We start from the raw sequence: 19,284 nt of genomic DNA on the forward strand, positions 1-19,284 counted from the left end.
CGAAATAGAGATGGAACAAAAAAATCACTAGTTCCTATCACTACTTTAAAAAAAATGTATGTAACGCGTTGGAGGGCGGCACACGAATGACAGACACGCTGTGATAAGTAAACACAAATTCCTGAGAGGCTGCATTAAGAAACTTCAACTAAAGCTGGAGTTTTATTTCTTGCAGTCTCGACCCTGTTGCCTCTGGAGTAGATGAAGGTGCGGGAGGGAGTCCGCCCGGCTCAGACCAGCCCGCAAGCGCCGCGGCCGTTAGAATCTTCCATTCAAAAAAAAACACACGGCGAATGGAACCAAGGCAGAGAAGGTTAGGCCGACAAAATAATCACATAACAACACCTACTACACCGTATCTGTGAGAGTTCACAACTGAAAAACACCTCTCCAGCCTTTTTAAAAAAATACCTACCTCCCTTCCTCCTCCTCCTCCTCCTGCTGCTGCTGCTCCTCCTCCGTCCGGCCCCTTCTCCCCGCTGACGCTCGAGCTGCTGCTGCCTGTCACGCAGTGAAACCGGAATTGGATGTCGTCGAGCAAGCGAGTGGGTGGGTGGTGGTAGGGGGAGAGAGGGTACGCTCAAGGTGCAAGCAGACGTGTAAACACCGAGTGGGAGATACGCGCAGGAGAGGGCTGCTCTCTTATCTCTACGCCGCGGCGAGTCTGCCTGGGTGGCCATGGGGCTGCTGGAGCGCGCGAGGAAGCAGTGGTTCCTGGTGGCCATCGTGCTGGTGATCACCTTCGCTAAACTGCAGCCTTCTGTGGGAGTGCATGGAGGTGAGTTTCAACAGTCAGTCATAGAAACCAAGGCAAGGGGAGAGGAACCTGACCATCTCATCAGTCCGACGGCTAACGTTGACCGGCACAGGCCTGTATGGATAAAAAAATTTAGAGAGTAATTTACTCTCATATGTACGTCTGAAGCTCTTCTAATACCTGGTAGTAGAGGGACTATTGCTTTTGATTTGCCTCTGTGCATACACTACACAAACGTTGCACATGACACGTTGCAAATTCACTTCCGTGTTTGCTTACAGCAATGTTATATTATTGGTGTATTAAAACATGAATGAGAAAATATATATCTAGCTACACTATGTTCAACCAACATGGCGGTGTTTATATTTTTATTGTGCTACAAGGGATGCCATGACTAAGTTTCAATGTCCTCCTGAGATAAATGTGAAACATATTTAACAACACTGCCTTTTTGTATCGTCGACGCAGCGTTTTTAAGGCACTGTTTTATTTTAAAATATATATTAAACATACTGGTTATTCTGCACAGTAACACGTGCTAAAATGTTATTGCATTGGTTTCCTAATTTTGGTACAGCTGCCAGGATCTGGTCATTATTAAACTATTAGAATGAACATTACCCGTTTTATTGAGAAATGTATCGAGCTGATGTTTGTGCGGGATGTAACTTCACCTTACATACTCTTTCTTTTAGATCAAAATTATGACCAGATGAAAAAATAATGTTGGGTTTGGGTGTGAATATACAGTTTATCAGAAGTACTGTAGTCACTGTAACTACCAACTTAAATAACCACTTATTTAATATTTTTAATACTATTATGCTTTCTTCTATGTCCAGGATTTTCTATATACTTCTTGACTTCTGATCATTTTTCATTAGCTAAATATAAAGCTTAAAAGATCCTGTCTTTGGATGAGATGTTAAACTGAGGCCCCACCTGCCTGCTCAGGTACATGTAAAAGAATCCTAAACTGAGCAGTGAGTTCTCTCGGTGTCTTGGCCAACATTCCTCCCTTAAACAACACCTTCAAGAACAGATTATCTGGTCACTCATTCATTTGCTGTTTGTGGGACATTGTGTGCGAATAAGCTGCTGCATTTTTTGACGTAACAGTGACTGCGCTTCAAAAAGTAATTGTGGTCTTGACAACTGTGGAAAAATGCTATATAAATGCAAGCTAGTTTGTTTGTTCTTGAAAATGTGATGATCCAAGCTTTATGCTAAGTTTTTTTTCTGAAAAAGTAGCAGTCCTGAATGAGAATGCAATCATTTTAGAAATCTAGATTTGGCTAGTTGGTAAGACTAGTACTAAATCTGTTACAGGAAAATGCGATGAGGTATTTACAGACATTCAGAAGAGCTAATGCACTTCTATTTTGTTATATATTTTGATTAATGCTTGTAAAAATTTGAGAAAATTAATATGCAACTTCAGTTGAGTACAAGACAAAACTGGAGAACAGGTAGCTTATTGTTAATTTCTGTTCGGTTCATTTATTGGCTTTAACATACATTTCAGCCATTTTCTAAGAAACTTTTTTTTACTTAAAAAATGATTTCTGATGTTTTGGCTGAAGCTCTGTTCAATCAGGATAGAAATCATACTTATATTAGAATCATTTTGATGTTTTGATTAACAGTTTATACTAGGAAAAGATACTGTGTGTTTTATACATTCTTTCACTGTAGTATAAAGTGAAAAAAAACTAGTGTTGTAACCCTGATTTTTTTTAAGAGTTTGTGGAACGTTGCCAAATCCTAAAAGTGCCCATTGCTTACAGGGAAACTTTAACGCTTCAAATATGGGTGCTTTTACAATTAAAATGTTATTTTTGTAATTCATTCTACAGAAAAATGGAATCACTTGCCATTTAGAAAACAGTCAACTCTTTTAAAAGCTTTTTTTAGATTAGTCAGTGACATTTGTAGATAAACACTAATGTAAAACAAACTCTGTACAATGGCTATTTTTGGGGAAAGTGAAGAACGTGAGATTTTATAAGTAAAATTATTTTGTGTTTTTTTTAATACATATAGGACCGTTGAGGCCAGAGATTACTATAACTTATGTTGCTGTTTCGACTATATTTTTAAACAGCGGACTCTCGTTAAAGACTGAGGTAAGCTTTTTATGATTCAAAACTAGTGCAATCAAAACATAGGTTTGTAGAATATTGGCGAATTAAACCTGGTTTAATTCTGAACGACCAAAACATTGTTGTTTAGAAATTCTAGCAATATCTAATATTAAACAAATATTTTGTATCTGTCTTCACAGTAGAAGACACAAAAAGCATATCAGAAATAGTAGGCAAGCAAGGCAGTGAGAAATTTAAAGTAATTAATATCAGCGGAGTAAAAGTACTTGAGAAACTATTGGGACTAAAAGCCAAGAAATCGGCTGGACCTGAAGGCCGACATCTGAGAGTTCTAAAAGAGGTGACTGCAGAGATAGTGGATACATTGGTTAAGACCTTCCAAAATTCCCTAGATTCTAGAACGGTCACAGCAGATTGGAAGGTAGCAAATGTAACTCTGCTATTCAAGAAAGGTGGGATAGGGAACTACAGCCTGACATCCATAGTCGGGAAAATGCTGGAATCCATTATTAAGGAAGTGGGAACAGGGCTTAGAAAATCATAATATGATTAGGCAGTGTCAACATGGTTTTATGAAAGGGAAATTGTGTTTGACAAATTTATTAGAGTTTTTTGAGGATGTAACTAGCAGGGTAGATAAAGGGGAACCAGTGGATGTATTATATTTAGATTTTCAAAAGGCATTTGATAAGGTGCCACCTAAAAGATTGTTACACAAATAAGGGCTCATGGGGTTGGCGGTAACATATTAGCAGGGATAGAGGATTGGTTAACGGACAGAAAATAGAGAGTCGGGATAAAGGGGTCATTTTCAGGTTGGGAGGCTATAACTAGTGGGCTGCCACAAGGATCAGTGCTTGGGCCTCAGCTATTGATAATTTATACTAATGCTTAGATGAAGGGACCGAGAGTGATGTATCCAAGCTTGCTGACAATACAAAGCTAGGTAGGAAAATATTCTGTGAGCAGGACACAAAGAGTCTGCAAAGGGATTTAGACAGGTTAAGTGAGTGGGCAAGATGGTGTATAATGTGAGGAAGAATAGAAAAACAGAATATTTTTAAATGGTGAGGAACTATTAAATGTTGGTGTTCAGAGAGACTTGGGTGTCCTCGTACAAGAAACACAAAAGTTAGAATGCAGGTACAGCAACCAATTAGGAAAGCAAATGGCATGTTGGCTTTTATTGCAAGGGGGTCGGAGAACATAGAAACATAGAAAATAGGAGCAAGAGTAGGCCATTTGGCCCTTCGGGCCTGCTCTGCCATTCAAAATGATCATGGCTGATCGTCTAACTCAGTACCCTGCTCCCGCTTTTTCTCCCTATCCCTTGATCCCTTTAGCATTAAGAAATATATCTAGCCCCTTCTTGAATATATCTAATGATTTAGCCTCAACTGCCTTCTGTGGTAGAGAATTCCACAGGTTCACCACTCTCTGAGTGAAGAAATTTCTCTTCATTTCGGTTCTAAATGGCATACCCCGTATCCTGAGACTGTGACCCCTGGTTCTGGACTCCCCAGCCATCGGGAACATCTACCATACATCTAGTCTGTCTAGTCCTGTTAGAATTTTATATGTTTCGATGAGATCACCTCTCATTTTTCTAAACTCTAGTGAATATAGGCCTAGTCGACCCAATCTCTCCTCATACGTCAGTCCTGCCATCCCAGGAATCAGTCTGGTAAACCTTACAGTCAGAAATGGGGGAAATTATAATGGGGAACAAAGAAATGGCAGAACAATTAAATGCATACTTTGGTTCTGTCTTCACAAAGGAGGACACAAATAACCTGCCAGAAATGAGGTGGAGATGCCGGTGATGGACTGGGGTGGACAACACCAGGTTATAGTCCAACGAAGGAGAAAGCCTCCGAAAGCTTGTGATTTTCAAATAAAACTGTTGGACTATAACCTGGTGCTGCCAAAATGTTAGGGAACCAAGGGTCTAGTGAGAGGGAGGAACTGAAGGAAACCAGTATTAGTAGAAAAAATAGTGCTAGGGAAATTAATGGGGCTAAAGGCTGACAAATCCCCAGGGCCTGATAATCTGACATCCCAGAGTACTAAAGGAAGTGGCCCTGGAAATAGTGGATGCACTGGTGATCATCTTCCAAAATCCTATAGACTCTGGAACAGTTCCTACAGATTGGAGGGTGGCAAATGTAATCCCACTATTTAAAAAAGGAGGGAGAGAAAAAACAGGGAATTACAGACCAGTTAGCCTAACATCAGTAGTGGGGAAAATGCTAGAGTCGATTATAAAAGATGTGATAACAGAACACTTGGAGGGCATTAATGGGATTGGACAAAGTCAGCATGGGTTTATGAAAGGGAAATCAAGCTTAACAAATCTACTGGAGTTTTTTGAGGATGTATCTAGTAGAATAGATAGGGGAGAACCAGTGGATGTGGTGTATTTGGATTTTCAGAAGGCTTTTGATAAGGTCCCACACAAAATATTAGTGTACAAAATTAAAGCACATGGGATTGGGGGGAATATACTGGCATGGATTGAGAATTGGCTGACAGACAGGAAACAGAGAGTAGGAATAAACGGGTCTTTTTCCGGGTGGCAGGCAGTGACTAGTGGGGTACCACAGGGATCAGTGCTTGGGCCCCAGCTATTCACAATATATATCAATGATTTGGGTGAGGGAACTAAATGTAACATTTCCAAGTTTGCAGACGACACAAAGCTGAGGTGGAATGTGAGCTGTGCGGAGGATGCAAAGAGGCTCCAATATGATTTAGACAAGTTGGGTGAGTGGGCAAGAACATGGCAGATGCAGTATAACGTGGATAAATGTGAGGTTATCCACTTTGGTTGTAAAAACAGAAAGGCAGATTATTATCTGAATGGTGATAGATTGGGAAAAGGGGAGGTGCCTCGAGACCTGGGTGTCCTTGTACACCAGTCGCTGAAAGCGAGCATTCAGGTGCAGCAAGCAGTTAGGAAGGCGAATGGTATGTTGGCCTTCATTGCAAGAAGATTTGAGTACAGGAGCAGGGATGTCTTACTGCAGTTATACAGGGCCTTGGTGAGACCACATCTGGAGTATTGTGTGCAGTTTTGGCCTCCTTATCTGAGGAAGGATGTCCTTGCCATGGACATTTTGGCAGCACCAGGTTATAGTCCAACAGTTTTATTTGAAAATCACAAGCTTTCGGAGGCTTTCTCCTTCGTTGGACTATAACCTGGTGTTGTCCACCCCAGTCCATCACCGGCATCTCCACCTCATTTCTGGCAGGTTATTTGTGTCCTCCTTTGTGAAGACAGAACCAAAGTATGCATTTAATTGTTCTGCCATTTCTTTGTTCCCCATTATAATTTCCCCCATTTCTGACTGTAAGGGACCTACATTTGTCTTCACTAATCTTTTTCTCTTGACATATTTATAGAAGCTTTTACAGTCCACTTTTATGTTCCCTGCTAGTTTACTCTCATACTCTATTTTTGCCCTCTTAATCAATCTCTTTGTCCTCCTTTGCTGAATTCTGAACTGCTCCCAATCCTCAGGTTTGCGGCTTTTTCTGGCAATTTTATATGTCTCCTCTTTGGATCTAATACTAGCCCTAATTTCTTATTTAAGCTACGGTTTCCTGTTTTATTTTTGCGCCAGACAGGAATGAATATTTGTTGTAATTCCTGCACATGTTCTTTAAATATTAGCCATTGCTATCCACCGTCATCCCTTTTAGTAAAGTTCCCCAATCTATCATAGCCGACTCGCACCTCATACTTTTGTAATTTCCTTTATTTAGATTCAGGACCCTCGTACAAGAGTAAGAAAGTCTTACTACAATTGCACAGGGCTTTGGTACGACCACACCTGGAGTACTGTATACAGTTCTGGTCTCCTTATCTAAGGAAGAATATACTTGCCTTGGAGGCGTTGCAACGAAGGTGCACTTGATTAATTCCTGGGATGAAAGGGTTGTCCTATAAAGAGAGGTTGAGTAGAATGTGCCTGTATTCTCTGGAGTTTAGAAGAATGAGAGGTGATCTCATTGAAACATTTAAAATTATGAGGGGGCTTGACAGGGTAGCTGCTGAGAGATTGTTTCCCTTGGCTGGAGAGTCTAGAACTAGGGGGCATAGTCACAGAATAAGGGGTTAGCCATTTAAGACTGAGATGGGGAGGAAATTCTTCACTCAGAGGGTTATGAATCTTTGGAATTCTCCATCTCAGAGAGCTGTGGATGCTCAGTCATTGAATATATTCAAGGCTGAGATAGATAGATTTTTGGACTCTAGGGGAATCCAGGGATATGGGGATTGGGCAGAAAGTGGAGTTGAGGTTGAAGATCAGCCGTAATCTTATTGAATGACGGAGCAGGCTCGAGGGGCTGTATGGCTTACTTCTGCTCCTATTTCTTATGTTCTTATTAGCCTGTGTTTCATTTTCAATTAATTGTATCTTGTATAAGCCAAAAAGTCATTATATTCTTCTCTATTGCATGCAGGCAGTTAGTTGGATCCAATTATTGGAATGTGGAATTTGTGCCTGTACTCAATATCCAGTTTACTGTCTTGTATTTTAAAATTTTAAGTTGGGAAACTTTTTTGTCTTTTAAAAATAGGAACCCATTTAATAGATAGTAAAATCAATTTTTTGGGGAGTAGCATATTTTCAAGGATTTATTGCAATAATAGTTTTATCAATTCTTTTTTCTTGTTGAGGATGATTATAAGAACATAAGAAATAGGAGCAAGAGTAGGCCATACGACCACCCCCTTCCCCCCCGCCCCCGCCGAGCCTGCTCCGCCATTCAGTAAGATCATAGCTGATCTTCGACCTCAACTCCACTTTCCAGCCCGATCCCCTAGTCCCTTGATTCCCCTAGAGTCCAAAAATGTATCAATCTCAGCCTTGAATATACTCAATGACTGAGCAGCCATAGCCCTCTGGGGTAGAGAATTCCAAAGATTCATAACTCCCTCTGAGTGAAGCAATTTCTTCTCATCTCAGTTCTAAATGGCCAACCCCTTATCCTAAAACTACGCCCCCTAGTTCTAGACTCTCCAGCCAGGGGAAACAGCCTCTCAGCATCTACCCTGTCAAGCCCTCTTAGAATCTTACATGTTTCAATGAGATCACCTCTCATTCTTCTAAACTCCAGAGAGTACAGGCCCGTTCGACTCAATCTCTCTTCATAGGACAATCTAGTGAACCCTTGTTGCACCACTTCGAAGGCAAGTATATCCTTCCTTAGGTGAGGAGACCAAAACTGTACACAGTACTCCACGTGTGGTCTCACCAAAGCCCTGTACAATTGCAGCAAGACTTCCTTACTCTTGTACTCGAACCCCCTTGCAGTAAAGGCCAACATACAATTTGCCTTCCTAATTACTTGCTGTACCTGCATGTTAATGTGTTTCTTGTACAAGGACACCCAAATCCCTCTGAACACCAATATTTAACAGTTTTTCACCATTTTAAAAATATTCTGCTTTTCTATTCTTCCTACCAAAGTGAATAACCTCACATTTCCCCACATCATACTCCACCTGTCACCTTCTTGCTCAGTCACTTAACCTGTCTATATCCCTTTGCAGACTCTTTGTGTCCTCCTCACAGCTTATTTTCCCACCTAGCTTTGTATTGTCAGCAAACTTGGTCCCTTCATCTAAGTCATTAATATAGATTGTCAGTAGCTGAGGCCCAAGCACTGATCCTTGCGGCACCGCACTAGTTACAGCCTCCCAACCTGAAAATGACCCGTTTATTCCTACTCTCTGTTTTCTGTTCATTGACCAATCCTCTATCCATGCTAATATATTACCCCAACCCCATAAGCCCATATCTTGTGTAACAACCTTTTGTTTGGCACGTTATCGAATGCCTTTTTGAAAATCCAAATATACTACATCCACTGGTTCCCCTTTATCTACATCCTCTGATTACATCCTCAAAAAAAACTCTAATAGATTTGTCAACTATGATTTCCCTTTCATAAAACCATGTTGATTCTGCCTAATCATATTGTGATTTTCTAAGTGCCCTGTTACCATGTCCTTAATAATGGATTCCAGCATTTTCCCGACTACTGATGTCAGGCTAACTGGCAGTTCCCTGTTTTCTCTCCCTCCTTTTTTGAATAGCGGTGTTACGTTTGCTGCCTTCCAATCCACGGGGACCGTTCTAGATTCTAGGGAATTTTGGAAGATCACAACCAATGCATCCACTATCTCTGCAGCCACCTCTTTTAGAACCCTCGGATGAAGGCCATCAGGTCCAGGGGATTTGTCGGCTTTTAGTCCCATTAATTTCTTCAGTAGTTTTTCTTTACTAATAATTACTTTAAGTTCCTCATTCTCATTAGACCCTTGATTCCCCACTATTTCTGGTATGTGTTTTGTGTCTTCTACTGTGAAGACAGATACAAAATATTTGTTTAACGTCTCTGCCATTTCCTTATTCCCCATTATAATTTCTCCTGTCTCAGCCTCTAAGGGACACAAGTTTACTTTCGCTACTCTCTTTGTTACACACTTGTAGAAGCTCTTACAATTTGTTTTATATTTCTTGCTAGTTTACTCTTATTTTCTATTTTCTCCCTCTTTATTAAGGTTTCCTCAAGATGTCAGCCTTGGCTAAGAGGTAGCACACTTGCCTCTCAGTCAGAAGGTTGTGGGTTCACGCCCCATTCCAGAAACTCGAGCAGATAATCTAGGCTTACACTTCACTGCAATACTGAGACACTGCTGCATTCAAATCCCAAAAGTGCCCATTTGGTGTCTTTTAGATGAAACGTTAAATTGAGGTCCCATCTGCTCTCTCAGGTGGACATAAAAGATCTCGTGAGACAATTCGAAGAAGAGTAGGGGAGTTCTCCTGATGCTCTGGCCAACATTTATCCCACATCCAACTAAATCAGATTATACGGTCACTTGTCTCATTGCTGTTTGTGAGACCTTGCTATGTGCAAATTGGCTTCAAAGTTTGCCTACATTACAACAATGGCTACACTTCAAAAGTACTTCATTGGCTGTGAAGCGTTTTGGGGCATCCTGAGGATGTGAAAGGGGTTATATAAATGCAAGCTTGTTCTTTCTATTTGTCGGGTCTTTCTATGTTGTGTGGATGCTCTAATAAAGGGTGATGCACTTTCAAGTCTGTGCCAATACTGCTGTAAAACCAGCTGCTAGGATATATGTGAAAATAGCTGTTGATTACTTTTTTTTCCCTGTTGCCCACTCTTAATTTTTCCAATCCCCCTCCCATGGAGAAGTGTTTGCCCTCTGTTCAGTTGTCTCCACGAACACATGGCTGATATTTTCTTAACTCACTATGTAATTAGTTGTGGGCACAAATTTGCATCCTACCAGTTTGTAGCGCAGAGTGCCGCCACAACTAATTTGTATCACTAGGGCTGTTCTTTTAAATTGTGCCATTTTTGGTTAATTTTCATGGTCATAAAAGAAAAATCTCACTGGTGATGTACAAACTCATCAAAAATTCAGTTGCTGCTAGCAGCAGTGCCCGGGAGACCCATGCCCCATTCCAGGAGACTCCCGGGCAATCCAGGAGAATTGGCAACCCTAGTCATTCTTGCTGTTGATCTCTCAGCAGCTCTACTTGTTATTTTTGTTCTTTTGCTTTGTCTTTGGCAGTTATATGAATTGACTCTAATTCTTTGTCTATCTTTTATACACGTAACATTTCATTTCTTGTATTTTTAAGCACTGTGGGAGCTGTATAGTTTGAATTGTATCTTTTGCAAATTTAAGCCGACTTAGATTTGATCAGCTATCACTCCTTAAACGTCCTTGAAAACAGTGAGAGATTTTTTGGCTTTGAATAACTGTTGACCACATTCAGAAATAATTGACTGTTGTACCCTTAACTGAACAAATCAGTCTGTGTTTATTCAAAGTATCTTGGCTCCTCTCTCAACTTTTGCAGGCAACCAGCAAAACCTATCTATTAAGTTAACTTTGCTGTTTTGCATTTCATCGCAGGGATATTTGAACCAATTAAAAATCAGTCAGCAGACGTTGCAGGAAACATAATGGGCTGGATTTTCCTGTGAGTGGTGAAGGAACAGTGCCCACAGTTCGTTAGACTTGCACTTGCCCATAGACTTTTCATGGGCTTTTGCACGTTCATTTCCTCTTATTGGGCACTCAATCCAACGTGGCGCCCTCTACAGGGCATCTGGGACCTGTGTGAACAGGGCAAGCAACTGTATATCCCCATAACCAATCAGATTGAAGCATTGTTAATGAGCAGCGCAGTCAGAACCAGGAAGTATAATTTGGAATAGTGAATTCAATGTCAAATCGGGTACAGACAGCAAAATAAAGAGAGGGTAAAAAATATTGAATTAAGAGACAGAGATAAAAGAGACAGAAACAAAAAGTAAAAAAAAACTTTTAAAAAAAAAATGTCCAATATCATTAAAATGTGAAGGAACGAAACTTGTAAAAGTTAATTTTCAGTGCCAGAGAGGTGGTCTGGCAGTCATTAAGGCATACCATGCCATTAAAAGGGTGCTTCGACTTGAAATGACTTGATGTACCTTTTTTTGGCGATATTAGTTCGTATTCATCAGGTTAGTGCAGGAACTTCAGTTGTTCCATTCATTTGAATGGGGAGCCAGTCGGCGAGATGTTGTTCTCACAAAGCTTACGGAGGAGCAGGGCACATGGTACAGCAACTTCCGGATTTCTGCGTTTAACTGCGCATGTCCGGTCGCCGAAGTTGCTCTATCATTTGCACAGAAATAATGGTGAGCCCTGTTAGCCTCGCCATTATTTTCACAGGAATATCCGGCCCAATGAATCAAGAGCCAGAAACAGCAAATCAAACCAAGTACCACAAAACTGGCCAGTCAAATGATTCAACAATTTTTTCAAGCCCTTGAGTCAGCTATAAGGTTTCCTCACAAACCTGGATACAAATGTGTAATAATTAATCCATAATACTGGGGGAAAAGCCACTAAACTTACATAGTCATTGTGAGAAATGCCTCAAAAATTTTTTCTTCACACAGCATTATTCTCTTCTTGGGGCTTGAATTTATTGTCTTCCCAGAGCTTTGATTATTCAAGAGGGCTGGGGAATTAATCAAGAGAAAGAACTTGCATTTATATAGTGCCTTATCATGCCCTCAGAATATCCCAAAATGCTTAGAACCAGCCGTTTACTTTTGAAGTGCAATCACTGTTGTGTAGGGATATGTGGGATTGGTGAAAATGGTTTGCAAAAAGGGTCACTGCACATCTCAATTTTATTATTTTCAATTATGGCAAATATTGAGATGATATCCTTAACATATTGTGAAACTAAAAACATCACTAACGGAGAATTAGAATCAGCAAATGGTTATGTTTTGGGCCTTTTCTACCCTCCTTATCATAGATTAATATGTCTGTCATATCTTAGATCCCTCTCATGGGTGAGTCCCCAATCCCATACCTTTTGAGAGTGTCTATCCTTGCCTTGAGTTCTGCTTTTGTTAATGTGCCTGAGAAAATGAACCTATCTGGTAATTACATTTAGCAACTAGACTTATACTTCCATAAGATGCCACTCTTGTTTTTGAAAGCAATAGATTGTGACATCAGATGTTGTTTTAAATTCATAATAACAAATGAATTTATTTTACAAAGCATGAACAAGGACGAGTAGTCATATAATATAGTTATCTATATTTCTTGATTGCATTTTAACCCGGGCCTGAATGATTAGAAATGTGAAGAAATTCTTGGTTATACTGTTAAAAGACTGTAACAAAGCAGTATTCTGGTGTTTTATACTTATGATGTAATGGGTTTGAGAAGATGAGTATTCTAGACAGAACAGATCTGAAAAAAAAAGTTGTACACGTTAAAATATGTCTGATAGTTTTGTTCCAGCTTTTCTGCAAGCTTCTGCTGTTATTTTAAAAATTGATCCACTTTTTTCTCCCTTACGTTTCAGGAGCTGACGAGTGCATTGATGCATGTAAAACTTCACGTGTTTGTACAGATCTTTACTCTTGGATTTTTTCCTACTGCTATTTGGTTTTTTCTTAAATTATTAGCTCTGACATCTATAAACCCATGGCTTTTAAAAGGGTAAGTTTTTTCCCTAAAGTTTCTAAAATACTTGACGTATAGGCAATTTTAGTTTGTTTATTTGAGATGTGGGATTTTCTAACCCAAAAGCTTTGGGTTAGAAAGCTTTTGGGTTAGAAATCCAGTGATTACTACTTGTATACGTTTTTAAGTACATGACTGGTAGTCTGCCATGAAGGTTCTTCCAATATTTCCTTCCTGACTTCACCCCCCAAAAACACAAAAAAGTAAATTTGATAAAACATTAGAAATGGGGGCGACAAGAGTACAATACTGACAAAAGCAATATTGCATATCTCCTACTCACACTTGATTCCTTGTAGTAGGATAGAGTTTAGTCTTGTGGGGTTGAGTTCTTGCATATTTGGTTAGAAGTAAATAAAATAAATTTATAAATAAAAGTATTGAACTTATTTAGCACAAAACGCTGTTTCATATTGGAATCATTGAGAAATACCAGCCCCACCCCCTGGGACATTGACGTATGTATTCTAAAACAAGACTTAGCATTGTGCATTTGTATATATCTCTGGGGACTGGAGATCTCTGAAGTAGCTCATTTGGGCTCAAGTTAAGAATGCAAACGCACAAGAGCTACGTTATTACTGAATTTCAATTTTTTTAATATAACTTGATCTCAATTAAAACATAAAACATTGCTTATTACTCTACAAAATGAAGGCTAGTTCCCTATCTGGAATTCAAGTGCTGACTAAATTACTGTAGGTATATATGGATAATGGGTGACAAATGAGTATCATCTTTAATGCTAAGAAGGAAAGGCAGTAACGTTGAGAAAGATGAACTGTCCTGTTGTCGATCCAGCTTTGCTCTATAAAGGTCCCAAACTTTTCAGGTACAGACATTCTACTCTGTGGCCGAGCAATCATATCTGATTTATGTCAGGATAAACAAGCGGTGAAAATTCTGTGTCCTCAGGAAAGCACAGCACCGTTTGTTGCTGTTAGGAACTTCAATATTATATGAAATCTATAACCATCCTGTGATGGAATATTGTAGTTATGTTTGACTTTGGAAAAAAATGATTTATTGCTTTTGGTCTCATCAATGAAGATTTCCTACTCCATGCCAGAGTCCACTGTCTCCAACATTGAAGAGGTGTGGGTAGCTGTCGGTACTCTAAAAGATTATGACTGGAGCAGTAGTGGAAGGGTTGCTAGTGCTCAAACCAGTCTTCTGTGTTTATGCCAGGCGCATAAGAGTTACTATGCTGCAACACAACATTCTGAAGGAGTTCAAAAAGGCCGTACAGACGATGCATCACATAGCGATTTTCTTGTGTAATGGAACAGTGCTGTCAACTGAAGCTCTGTCTATTATACATAGAAGTTCAAATGCATTGGCTGCCCCCTGTTGATATCCCAGTACAATTTTCCCCAAGTCTTTCTGTACCTTCAGTAATCACATGAAACATCAGCCTTTTTTATAGTTCTGATTTAAAAGAAAAATGTAAATTTTGGAAATCAAAGTTAAAGTGCTGGAAATGCATAGTCAGATGATACACATCTGAGAGAGAAAGATAGGTTGCTTTGGGTATGACCATCGTTGGATCTTTCTTGTTGTAGTTCTCTCTGACTGCATCATACTAAGGCACCAAATATGTAAACAAATTGAACTCGGGACCCAGAAGAGATATTTGGAAACTATCGTTACCTAATTTCAGTTTGTGCCTTATTACTTTTGTATTGAAGAAAAATATTATAAAATAGTACATATTGAGGAAAGACAAGAAAGGCCAAAATACCATTTGCCTGTTCTTTGCAAGGCCCAGAAGGACAATGTCCAGTCCGAAGTTAACATTCACCAGAAGCCTCAGGCACCAATATGAATTTGTAACTGGGACAGATGTCCTTTGCATTTTTTAATTGATACCTTTGCAATCTGCTTGTAGTACAAATTTTAGAAATAGGTATTTTACTGAATTTGAAACTGTTTATAAACAGTACACAGGTTTAACCTCTTGAGCTGTGCAAAGCCATAATAGTTCACTTTGTGGGTGGGGGGCACCAATTACCATATCCCGCTGGCTAGTTCATTGTTAAAGTCTTTATATATATATATATATATTTTTTTTAAAAAAAAAATTTTAGGACTTGTTTGGCATATCTTTTCTTATTGAAAGTGCATTACATCAGGTTGCTGACTGCTCTAAATCTTGGTCACAGATTTTGAACTTCAAATCCCTGCCCAACACTCTATAATGGGATAGTCAATAAATATTGTAAAGTGTAATGGATTTGTAATATGAGGAAGACACCTATTTTATTCCATATCAGTTTATAATATCAAGCAGGAATTTCTGATATATAAGCAGATAGCAATGAGTACATACTAACTATGTAAAATGTGTTTTAAGCCATAAGTCACTGAAGAAAATTCTAGTATTGTACTTAGATGTTTACAGAATGGGTATAAAATGCTACTAGAGCTTTAAGGGGTTAAGTTGGTGCAACACAAAACTGATGGACTGGTATAAACAATACAAAATAGGTAAATGTTTTGTTATTTAGCACAATATGGAAAATACCACAGTTCTAAGGTTGTTTTGGGCTTATGTTTTAGTTTGCAGACTGTTGGCTGTATGCCTCCTCCTGTGTCATCTGCTGTAATCCTAACCAAAGCAGTTGGTGGAAATGAGGTGGGTGTGATTTATGTTTTGGTCATTATTTAAATATTAGAGACTAGTTCACTAGAAGTGAATAAATTTCTTTGAATGTTTTTTTGTTTCACTTGTGTCTAGTACTATGTTTATAATACAGGGCGATTTTTGAAATTGGCTCTTTTTACTTGTGGTTTTGACTTCCAGGTTAAAATGGCTTGTTTTAAGCTAAGGTGGTATCACCAGCAGGAGGAAGAAAACGAGGGTCAAACAAAATGGCAATTGCCTTCAGTTGATCTTCTGCTACCTGTGTAACAAATGAATCAATTTCTCTTTTTCCCCAATCCTTTAAAATTTCTCCTCTATCCTAAGCTCATGGGAAATACTTCCATGACTACTGGTTGTCCATAAATAGCCTTTCTTCATGTGTGAGTTGTGCAAGCTATTTAAACTTGGGAACAACCAGCCTATTCACTCATCAGCGCTTTCCAACAAAGGATAAGCGAATAGTGATCAGAAGTGGGAAGTCCGACTGATTTTTTTTTCCCCTTCGTAGTTCAGGGCTGTTGAGGCCAATTGTGGTGAAATTACTGCTGCCCGCGCTGAAATCAGCTAACTCGTCAGAGACCAGGTTCGAACCTGGCCCCTCTCTGGTGCATTTTGTAACTAATGTTATGAAAGTAGTTTGAAGAGCAATTGCTTATACCATTGTTCCAGTCTCCAATGGGTTCAAGCTGGATGAATAATTTCCTTTTAAAACTGGGCATTCTCCAATGGCTGCACACCTACAGAACATGCATATGAATGCAGTGCGCTGGTGCACACAGTTTTTAACTTTTTATTTATTTTTTAGCTAGTTTTAAACCATTAATGAGAGGAACTATTGTGTGGATAAATGCTTCTAGAATCACTTCAGTTGTAGTACATTAGGAGATAAAGGGCTTTGCCAGTCAGAATGGTGGCACCATCACTGACTTTGTTTTTGCTGGAAATCCACAAAACGATCGTTTTCATTAAGTCATGTCTTGTGCAACTATATTGCTTACGGTAGCAAACAGGAGAGAAATTGTGCATTTAGCTATACAGACAGAATAATGCCATTTATATAAAGAAGTACATAGGAACAAGAGTAGGCCATTTGGCCCCTCGAGCCTGTTCCATCATTCAATGAGATCACGGCTGATCTGTGACCTAACTCCATATACCCGCCTTAGCCCCATATCCCTTGGTTAACAAAAATCTATCAATCTCAGATTTAAAATTAACAATTAAACTAGCATCAACTGCCGTTTGTGGAAGAGAGTTCCAAACTTCTACCACTCTGCATGTAGAAGTGTTTCCTAACTTCACTCCTGAAAGTTCTGTCTCTAATTTTTAGGCTCTGTCCCCTAGTCCTAGACTTCCCAACCAACGTAAATAGGGTAGATAGTTTCTCTCTATCAGTTCCCCTTAATATCTTGAAAGCTTCGATCAAATCACCCCTCAATCTTGTAAATTGCAGGGAATACAACCCTAGTTTGTGTAATCTAACCTTGTAATTTATCCCTTGGAGTCCAGATATCATTCTAGTAAAGCTATGCTGCACTCCCTCCAAGGCCAATATATCCTTCCTAAGGTGCGATGCCCAGAACTGAACACATTACTCCAGGAGTGGTCCAACCAGGACTTTGTATAGCAGTAGCATAACTTCTACCCCTTTGTATTCTAGTCCTTTAGCTATAAAAGCCAGCATTCCATTAGACCTTTTGATTATTTTCTGTACTTGTTCATGACACTTCAATGATCTATGTACATGGACCCCTAAGTCTCTTTGGACCTCCACTGTTTCGAGCTTTTCACCATTTAGAAAATACTCTGATCTATCCTTTTTAGGTCCAAAGTGGATGACCTTACACTTGCCTACATTGAAATCCATTTGCCACAGTTTTGCCCATCCACTTAATCTATTACTATCTCTCAGTAATTTTATGCTTCCATCTACGCTGCTTACGATGCTGCCCATCTTTGTGTCATCGGCAAACTTGGATATGTGGCTCTCTATACTGTCATCTAAGTCGTTAGTAAATACAGTGAATAGTTGAGGCCCCAACACAGATCCCTGTGGGACACCACTAGTCACATCTTGCCAATTTGAGTACCTGCCCATTATCCCTACTCTCTGTCTTCTGCCGCTCAGCCTATTTCCTAACCAGGTCAATAATTTGCCCTCAATTCCATGAACTTCAACTTTAGCTAATAGTCTCTTATGAGGGACTTTATCAAATGCCTTCTAGAAATCCATATAAACAACATTCATAGACATTCCCCATACTTTAGTCACCTCTTCAAAAATTCAGTCAGGTTCGTCAGGCACGACCTATCCTTTACAAATTCATGCTGGCTCTCTCTGATAAGATGAAAATTTTCAAGGTGTTCAGTCACTCTATCCTTAATTATAGACTCTAGTAATTTTCTGACAACAGATGTTAGGCTAACTGGTCTATAATTCCCTGGTTTCCCCCTCTCACCTTTCTTAAATAGTGGAGTGACAGGTGCAATTTTCCAATCTAAAGGAATGTTTCCTGAATCAAGAACTTTGGAAGATTATAGTCAGGGCATCTGCAATGTTCTCACCTACTTCCTTTAAAACCCTGGCATGGAAACCATCTGGTCCTGGGGATTTGTCACTCTTCAGTGCCATTATTTTCTTCATTACTGATAAGAACATAAGAAATAGGAGCAGGAGTAGGCCATACGGCCTCTCCAGCCTGCTCCGCCATTCAATCAGATCATGGCTGATCTTCGACCTCAACTCCAATTTCCCGCCTGATCCCCATATCCCTTCGTTCCCTTAGAGTCCAAAAATCTATCCATCTCAGCCTTGAATATATTCAATGACTCAGCATCCACAGGCCTCTGGGCTAGAGAATTCCAAAGATTCATAACCCTCTGAGCAAAGAAATTCCTCCTCATCTCAGTCTTGAATCGCCTCTGTCATGTGATTATGCCCCCTAGTTCTAGACTCTCGAGCCAGGGGAAACAATCTCAGCATCTACCCTGTCAAGCCCCCTCATAATTTTATATGTTTTAATGAGATCACCTCTCATTCTTCTAAACTCCAGAGAGTATAGGCCCATTATACTCAACATATCTTCATAGGTCAACCCTCTCATCCCAGGAATTAATCTAGTGAACCTTCAATGCACTGTCTTTAAGGCAAGTATATCCTTCTTTAGATAAGGAGACCAAAACTGTATGCAGTAATCCAGGTAAGGTCTCACTAAAGCCTTGTACAACTGTACTACGACTTCCTTACTCTAGTACTCCAACCCCCTTGGAATAAAGGCCCAACATGCCATTTGCTTTCCTAATTGCCTGCTGTACCTGCATACTAACTTTTTGTACGAGGACATCCAAGTCTCTCTGATCACCAACATTTAATAGTTTCTCACCATTTAAAAAATATTCTGTTTTTCTATTCTTCCAACCAAAGTGAATAACCTCACATTTCCCCATATTATACTCCATCTGCCACCTTCTTGCCCACTCACTTAATCTGTCTATATCCCTTTGCAGATTCTTTGTGTCATCCTCACAGCTTACTTTCCCACCTAGCTTTGTATCGTCAGCAAACTTGGATACATTACACTCAGTCCCTTTATCTAAGTCATTAATATAGATTGTAAATAGCTGAGGTCCAAGCCTTGCGGCACCCCTCTAGTTACAGCCTGCCAACCTGAGAATTTGCTTATGT

At 39.6% G+C, this 19,284-nt stretch overlaps 1 protein-coding gene across 2 annotated transcripts in view; it reads left to right on the forward strand.

Moving 5' to 3' along the window:
- Nucleotides 1–526: 526 nt before the first annotated feature.
- slc10a7 (solute carrier family 10 member 7) overlaps nt 527–19,284 on the forward strand; it is a 293,348-nt gene continuing 274,590 nt past the window's right edge. For both annotated transcript variants that reach the window (XM_067992302.1, XM_067992308.1), the window contains exons 1-4: nt 527–778; nt 2,804–2,886; nt 12,795–12,931; nt 15,515–15,590. In XM_067992302.1, the coding sequence (XP_067848403.1) occupies nt 679–778; nt 2,804–2,886; nt 12,795–12,931; nt 15,515–15,590 (396 nt within the window). In that variant the 5' untranslated portion in view covers nt 527–678. The remainder of the gene's footprint in view (nt 779–2,803; nt 2,887–12,794; nt 12,932–15,514; nt 15,591–19,284) is intronic.

Source organism: Heptranchias perlo, chromosome 1 (genome assembly GCF_035084215.1).
Source record: "Heptranchias perlo isolate sHepPer1 chromosome 1, sHepPer1.hap1, whole genome shotgun sequence".
In the NCBI taxonomy this organism is placed as follows: Eukaryota; Metazoa; Chordata; class Chondrichthyes; order Hexanchiformes; family Hexanchidae; genus Heptranchias; species Heptranchias perlo.